General features: G+C 58.2%; 1 protein-coding gene across 3 annotated transcripts; it reads right to left on the reverse strand.

Moving 5' to 3' along the window:
• Positions 1-1,136: 1,136 nt before the first annotated feature.
• GFI1B (growth factor independent 1B transcriptional repressor) lies at positions 1,137-5,642 on the reverse strand. Of its 3 annotated transcripts, none has more exons than XM_060153275.1 (6): positions 5,543-5,642; positions 4,882-5,022; positions 4,188-4,459; positions 3,461-3,598; positions 2,351-2,516; positions 1,137-1,315 (listed from the first exon to the last, which is right to left on the reverse strand). In XM_060153275.1, the coding sequence occupies exons 1-6, from the start codon at positions 5,640-5,642 to the stop codon at positions 1,137-1,139; spliced, it is 996 nt and encodes a 331-aa protein (XP_060009258.1). The 3 variants fall into 3 exon arrangements, with proteins under 3 accessions (XP_060009258.1, XP_060009257.1, XP_060009259.1); XM_060153274.1 differs by having other exon boundaries at positions 2,351-2,615; XM_060153276.1 differs by lacking the exon at positions 3,461-3,598.
• Positions 5,643-7,878: the final 2,236 nt, after the last annotated feature.

Consider the following 7,878-nt stretch of genomic DNA (forward strand, 5'->3'; position numbering starts at 1 on the left):
TACCTTGACTTTTAGCCCCATGAGACTCATTTTGGATTTCTGACCTCCACAACTGTAAGAGAATACCTGTGTGTGTGTGTGTGTGTGTGTGTGTGTGTGTGTGTGTGTGTGTGTTTAATGTTCTGGCCGTGCCCCCTGGCATGTGGGATCCTAGTGCCCCGACCAGGGATCAAACCCACGCCCCTTGCGTTGGAAGCACGGAGTCTGAGTAAGTGGACCCAGGGAAGTCCCCCTTCGTGTTGTTTGAAGCCACCGAGTTTGCGGTGACCTGTTAGAGCAGCCACAGGAAGCTGCTACAGCCCCAGCTGCACCCACCTTGCCCTCGCCTGGGGTCTCGTCACGCGGGTCTCTCACGCCTCTGTTTCAGCACTTCATCAGTTTGGTCCCCCGATGTGTCTGCGAGCGACTCCGGAGCTTTCTATGCCTTTCAAGCCTTCCCACCATCCCTCCCCAGAGCCTCAGGCACTAGCTTGCACCCGGTACACGTTTAAAAAATGGTGGCGATATGTAAGTAAATCTGTGTCTTTTATTTACAGCTGTTGAGAGGAACAGGCTTTTGACAGCAGTAACTGCTGGTTTCCCCGTGGTCTGACCGCAGAACTAGAACCCCCGTGGCCTGAGCGCCCGTCAGGAGTGGGGAACAGCCAGCACGCTGGCTGAAGCAGAGGGGTTCTAGGTCTCCGACTGGGGCAGGAGACAGCTCTGACCACCCACGGCAGCCAGAAAGGGGCCTGCTGAAAACCGAGCTGACCAGATCCCCGTGAGCAGCAGGCAGGGGGAGGATTTCTCTGTGGGTCCCAGCTCTGGTCTGTTCTTGGCATCGCAGTGCACCTGGGGCTACTCTGGCCTCCTGGGCTCTGCCCCGGGGGGAAGGCACCGAGCCCTTAGACCTGTAGACGACATCAGCTCAGAAAAGATCCAGCTGCCACACTTTGCAGCAGGAGAATTGTTGGTCCAGAGAGGGAAAGTGACTTGCCCGAGGTCACACAGCAATTTCGTGAGTCTCAAAACAAGCTTGACGAGTCCGGTCCAGTGCTGCCTCCAGGAGACTGGGGATCTGGGTGTGTGAGGCTGGCCTCCCTCCAGGTGACAAGATCTTGGGGCAGGCCGGTCAGGAGCTGGGAGCGGGGACAGCCTCACTTGAGGTTGTGCTGGCTCTCGCGGTGCCGCCGCAGGTCCACTTTACGCTGGAAGCCTTTGGTGCACAGCTCACAGCTGAAGGGCTTGAAGCCCGTGTGCTTCCGGCTGTGAGTGATGAGGTTGGAGCTCTGGCTGAAAGCCTTCCCACACACCTGGCACTTGTGTGGCTTCTCACCTGCGGGGCGGCAAGGACAGGGTCAGGGCCGTTTGGACCAGACCTGCTGCCCCAATGCCCTGCAGTTGTTCTCTGGAATTTTATTATGTTTTATCGCACGTTCACTTTAGAAAATAATTAGAAAAGGGAGACAAGAAAAATACAACTCTGACCACCCAACCCCTCGGCCAATTGTACCCCAGTTTTAAGGCAGGGACTGGGTCCACCTTGTTTATCAATGAAGCCCAGCACCTGGTACAGGACCCTGCACAAAAGAGGCACTGGCTAACAGCTGAGGAATGAATGAATGGGGAATGAATGAATGAATGAATGGAGGGATGAATGAATGGTTGGAAGAATGAGTGAATGGATGACCGAATGGGGAAAGAATGAATGGGGAAATGGATAAATGAATGGCTGGAAGGACGAAGGAAAAAGTGACCAAATGGGGGAACAAATGAATGGATGGAGGAATGAATGACTGAATGACAGAGTGGGGAATGAATGAATGGAGGAATGAAGGAATGGAGGAATGAATGAGGATGAATGAATGGTTGGAGGGATGATGAATGAGTGACCAAACGAGGAATGGGTGAATGAGTGGGGGACCAAAAGGGTGAGTAGCAGCATGACTGAATGAATGACCAAATGGGAAATGAATGAATGTGGGAATGAAGGAATGAATGGCTGGAGGAATGAGCGAATGAAGGAATGATGAACGAAGGAGAAATTCACCTGCTGGTCTCACTTCTACACACAGATTATCAGTGTCGACATTTTGCTATTTCCTTCCAGTACTTTTTCTATGCAGTAAGTAACACAGCGTACCCCGCCCTCCTGTTGGAGTGGGGTGGCCTCCCCTGTGTAACCTGACACCCCCATCCCTCCCCACCCGGGGCCTAAAGCCCGCACCTTTTAACAGTGAAAGGTTGGGTGCCCGCAGGCTCTGTCTGGGCCCTGGGGTGGGGGGCTTGGTGGGGGCGGGGTGGGGGGAGGGTCGGCGGACCCAGGCCGGGGAGGAGCTCTGCTGGGGCAGAGCGCGGGCCGCGGCCTCACCGGTGTGGATGTAGGTGTGCTTCTTCATGTCCGACTTCTGGTGGAAGCGTTTGCCGCAGAACTGGCAGGGGTAGGGCCGCGTGTCCGAGTGGATGAGCAGATGGGTGGACAGGGTGGACGAGCGCTTGAAGGCCTTGCCGCACATCCGGCACTCGAAGCTGCGCCCCTGCCGGAGGAAACGAGGCCCCGGGGGGTCAGGCGCAGGTGGGGCCTCGCGACCCGGGACTGCCAGGCTGGGCGCGGGACTGGACCCGGCCGGGATCCCCTGAGGAACAGGACACTCCATTGGGGTGGCCTCGAGGATGGGGCCTGGAGGAGCAGGAACCAGGGACCCCCATTCCTGCCTCCTAGGAGGGGCCGAGGCCTGGCCCCTGAGTGGCCTCCTATTAGGGGATTTCCCCTTGTGGTTTGTTTAAGCGGCTGAATTATTGGGGCCCAATTCTGGCTTCTGCCTCTTACTCGCCACGTGACCTTTGGCAAGTCATTTAACCTCCCTGGGACTCAGTTTCCCCATCTGTACATTGGATCGTTATGGGTAGTGACCTCAAAGGATCGTTGGGAGGATTGGAGGTCGGGAACTGAGCTGGCAACTGGCATGTGGCACATTCTAACCACCTTTTCCTGCGTTTCCCACCTGAGCTTTTATATCTACCCAGGTGTTAGCAACTCAGGTCAGTGTCAGGTGCTTTCCCTGGAATGGGATTCTGAGGAAGGGATTTCGGCATCAGGTAGGGCTAAGTGGGATGAGATGAACATTTAAGCCTGATTTCAAGATTCTAAGAGTCAAGGGTCTCAGAGGTGAGAAACCTGTCCTGACCACCCAGGAGGTGGGGTCATTCCTCAGCATCCCAGACATCTCGCTGCCCCCGAAATCCCACCTGAGCTCCTAGCCGCTTCCAACCGTACATGAAGCCAGCTTGGTCCATCAGGGACTCAAATGTGTTAAGGGCGGGTGACGGAGACCCAGATCAGGGCGGCAGATAATGAGGGCCCCCCAATCTGTCACCTTCAGGGGCACAGAGAGAGACCCACCGATGCCTCCTAGGCTTCCTGGGGGGAGCACAGAGCAGGGGTGGGAAGTGAGGGTGCTGTGCTCAGCCAGCTGCCCACCTGGGAGTGGACGTGCGTGTGCTGCTCCAGGCTCACTGCATGGCCGAAGGTTTTGCCGCAGACGTTGCAGGCGAAGGGCCGGGTCCCACTGTGGGAGCGGCGGACGTGCACCTCGAGCCCATGTGGGGTGGAGAACACCTGCAGGAGGGGCAGAGCATGAGGCCCCGGGGGTGCAGAGAGGGAGAGGGCCAGGGTCCCACCTCTGCACCCAGCTAAGCCACAGGTGGGTGTACAGGAAAAGGAACACTGGATTGCCGATTCTGCTGCCATGTGCTGTGTGTCCTGGGAAGGTCCCTTTCCCTCTCTGCGGCTGGCTTTCCTGTCTATAGAATGGAGTCTGGGAGGGGGGATCTGGAAGGCCCCTCCTGGCCCTATCTGGAGGCTGAATGGCGGTTAAAAAGTGGGAGTTGGGCAGAGCCAGGTTTGAATGCTGGTTGTGATATCTACTTGCTGCGTGCCATTGGGCAAGTGACTCAACGTCTCTGAACCTTAGCCCTCCGTCCACCTCCCGGGGCTCATGCATGTCAAATGCTTAGCACAGGGATGAGCACATGGTCAGGGCTCAATGAACGGTGATGAGGGCGAATGTTGTGAGTCCTTGATCCCACCAGAGGACCCAAGAGTCACATCACAGGGGGCACCCAGCTCTGAGCACTCGCAGCTGCCAGGGTGCTGGAGAGGCGATGCAAGCAGGACCCGAGAGCCCACCCGCATCCCGGCCACCCACCTTGCTGCACTTGATGCAGTGGTATGCGTCCAAGCCCGGGGAGTAGTGGAGGCTAAAGTCCAAGGGCGGCTCAGTGCTGGGCACCAGGGGGCTGCCGTACAGGCTGACGGAGCGCTCCAGGAAGGCAGACTGCATGGTGGAGGGGGCCTGCTGGTAGCTGTGCCCGTAGGGTGAAGCCAGGGCATCCCAGGAGAATCTGGGCTTGTAGAACGGGGGTGAGTCGGAGGATGGCGAGCCCTCATCCTGGGGTCGGGACGTCACAGCAGGCCCCTCTGTGGAGAGTGGGACATATACCTAGTGGTGACGTTAAAAGCAGGGCACCCACTCCCCGCCACCCTCCACTGTGACCTCATGCTGAGGCTTTGGTGTGTAGCCCCGATTATTTACTGGGGGGGGTCTGGGTCCTCACTGTGGCTCCTTGACTTTTCAGTCCAGAAATGTGCCCCAACCCCTGCAGAGTGCCCACCGCACCCACTACGTGGGCCTGTCCAGCTGCTTCCTCTGCCCCACCACACAGAAGCTCTCATGTGGGAATGAACTCTCCGTCCTGGAGGGATTCAAGCAGAAGCCTGAGAGCCTGCACTGTCGATCCTCCCTGACTCCACAACTCCGAGGGGCCCCACTTCCACAGGCCCATCCATCCTCCATTCCCCTTGCACCCGCTGGGGAGTGGCGGGGGTCCCCTGCTGGGTACCTGGGGCGGAGGCCATCCTGGTCATCAAGCTCTGGTCCAGCTCCAGCTCCGGCTCCCGTTTGAGGTCAGTCCAGTCCAGGCACTGGTTTGGGAACAGGGTGCTGAGGACAGGGTTGGTGCTCAGGACCTGGTCCCTGGCCACTGTGGGGAGACAAGACCGTCAGACTTCAGCTCTGGGAAGTCCGGAGGGACTGGGGGAAGGAGGGGCACCAGAGAGAGACCACTGCTGCCGCCCCTGGTTCTTCCCAGGATGGTGGGAGCAGCATGGAGGCCAGGAGGAGACCCCCGCCCTCCCCCTCCCCTCCCCCTCCCCTCCCCCTCCCCTCCCCCTTCTCTCCCCTCCCCCCTCCCCCCCACCGAGGAGAGCTCTCGGACCAGTCTCCATCTTTCTGAGCACCCACCCTCTGCCCTAGATCAGCCTTCTGACTACGAGTCACACGTCAGTTGCTGAGGACAGCGTCAATCGGGATGCTCTCATCACCCCCATGGGGTGAGAAGAGATAGGTGCATTTATTCATTCATTCAACCCACATTTACTGAACTCCTCCTGTTTCCGGACTTGGAAGAGCAGCTGCTTCCGGTGGGATGCTGCTGCAGCCCCATCACATGGGCAGGGAGTCCTGGCGGGTACAGCAGAAGGCCAGCCTGGGCTATGACTCACCAGGACCAAGGGCGGGAGGCCAGAGGAGCCCATCCTCCTGGGCACGAGGCTGGTGGTAGGTGTGAGCCTTCTTACTCTTCACCAGGAAGGAGCGTGGCATCGTCACCGGGTGCCCCACACCTATAGGGGGAGAAGACGAGAAAGTTTAGGAAGGACGGGAGGACGATACTCCTCTATATTTTAGGACCTCCTCCTAAAATCAAAATCCACTGTCCTGGTTTGAATACTGTCCCCCAAAGTTCACATCCACCCAGAATCTGTGAATGTGACCTTATTTGAAAATAGGGTCTTTGCAGATGGAATCAAGTTAAGGTGATGTCACGCTAGGTGCAGAGAAACCCTAAATCCAATGTGACAAGTGTCTTTATAAGAAGAAGGGAACTTGGACACACAGACACAGACACGTGCAGGAAGAAGGGCCACGTGGAGATGGGGGCAGAGATTTGGAGGGATGCGGCTTCAAGACAAGGATTGCTGGCAAACCAGAAGCTAGGAGACAAGCCTGAAACACATGCTCCCTCAGAAACTCCAGAGGAGCTGACTTTGCTGACACCTTGATTTGGGATTTCTAGACTCCAGAACCCTGAATGAATACATTCCTGTGTGTTAACCCACCCAGTTTATGTTTCTTTTTTTTTACAGCGGCTACAAAGCCTAGTGTCCCTCACTCCTCTCTTGCTGGAAAACCAATACACCCACTTCTAGAAAACCCCAGGTCAGCCTGCCCCTGCTGCATGTCCTGAGTTACACTGGGAGCAGAGAAGGAAGGGCAGGGGTACCTCCATTTGTGAAACACTCTGCACCCTGCACCCAGAAAACTGCATCTGCATCCCGGTGGGGTCTGCATTCAGAGGCCGTGGAAAGTTGTGGTCTGAGCACAGGTTTTGGAGTCAGATGCTCACGGGTTAGAATCCCAGCTCACCCGCTGTGCAATTTGGGGCAGACGCTTAACCTCTCTGGGCCTATTACCTTTTCTGTAAGATGGTAATCCGGGTTGATGGTGTTGGTGAGTGCCTAGTACGTGCTCAGCGCCTATCAGAGAGGAACCTGGCAGGTGGGCTGCAACGAGGGGGGCCACCTCAATCGCAAATCCACGTTATTGTGCAAGTTGGGTGCTGACGTAGCCAGAGCGGGGCTGCACCTTGTCCACAGCTCCGGCCCAGAATCTGGCCCCCAGAGAGGGAGGGGCTCTTCCTCTCTCCTCGTGGGTGGAGGAGCTTCTATGTGGAGCTCGAGGCCTGAGAGGACCCCACTGGAGGCCTGAGGTCATTTTGTGCACAGGGAGGAAGAGGCCAAGGTCCACCAACTCTAGGGACTGAGCACAGGGCAGCCCAGCCCAGGCCCATCACTGAACCCACGGGTCAGCGGGTCGGGGAGTGCAGAGCTGGACCAGCCTGACTACCCGGTGCTCTTGGCTTCTGGTGCAGCGAGCATCTCCTGCCCGCTGCCCCAACCCCCCGAAATGTTTCACATCCCTGCGCCCAGCCAGGAGGCTCTCCTGAGGGCTCCCAGGAGACAGAGCATCTCCTGGTGGTCCTCAGTCCCCGCCACCCCCCACGCCACCCCCCAGGCAGAAGCTCAGAGGAAATACTCAGCTGATGCCGGTGCTGATGGCAGCTCAGCTGGGCCCATTCCCCAGGCCTCAGAGGAGGAGCCCCCCACTCCCGGGCCAGCCCAGGCACCAGGCAAGGCTGCAGGTGTGATAGGGCCAAGCGCGGGGAAACAGATCGCGGGAAAAAGCTCTGAACAACAGCGAGGGCCTGGTTGATAAGGCCGTGGCCAAGGAGCCGGCTGGGAGCAGACAGATTAGAGAGGGAGCTTGGAGCTCTGCCTCGGGAGAGGCCCTGGGAGCCACCCCTTCCCCAAGGGGATGACCCAGAGCAGGCAGAAGAGGTACCCACACCCGTGCCCAGACCTGCCCGCCCCTCTGGGGGCAGCAGGAATTTGGGCCATGCCGCTCGGCCAGGGGCCATCCCAGGCCCAGCCTTCCTGAATGGAGGCCTCAGTGTCCGGATCTGCTAAATGGCAATCTCAAACCAACTTCCTGGGACTGCTGGGGAGAGAAGGGAACTTTATTTATTACAAACAATTGTGTAGAGGGCCCAGTGCGGTGCCTGGGCTGCTGGGGGGACGGAGGTGCTCAGCCCACAGAGGAGAGGCTTTGGGAGGGCAGGCTTGGGTCCTGTCTGGTCTGGTGGCATCCCCAGTGTCTGACCCAAAGCCGGCACGCTCTATGGATGGGGTCAAGCCCTGACCAGGAGCCGGGACACGCTCCAGGCCCCTCCCCCTGGGCCCTGAAATGAGGGCGTGGGACCTGATGGCCTCTGGGGTCCGGT

Source organism: Lagenorhynchus albirostris, chromosome 7 (genome assembly GCF_949774975.1).
Source record: "Lagenorhynchus albirostris chromosome 7, mLagAlb1.1, whole genome shotgun sequence".
NCBI lineage: Eukaryota > Metazoa > Chordata > Mammalia > Artiodactyla > Delphinidae > Lagenorhynchus > Lagenorhynchus albirostris.

Excerpts from the sequence above, each read along its gene's own strand:
- GFI1B (XM_060153274.1), bottom strand. The coding sequence starts at position 5,642 with ATGCCACGCTCCTTCCTGGTGAAGAGTAAGAAGGCTCACACCTACCAC. Across the intron at positions 4,460-4,881 it reads CAGGATGGCCTCCGCCCCAG|AGGGGCCTGCTGTGACGTCC; the intron begins GTACCCAGCAGG and ends CACTCTCCACAG. Across the intron at positions 2,616-3,460 it reads ACACGCACGTCCACTCCCAG|GGGATCCCGGCCGGGTCCAG; the intron begins GTGGGCAGCTGG and ends CCTGTTCCTCAG.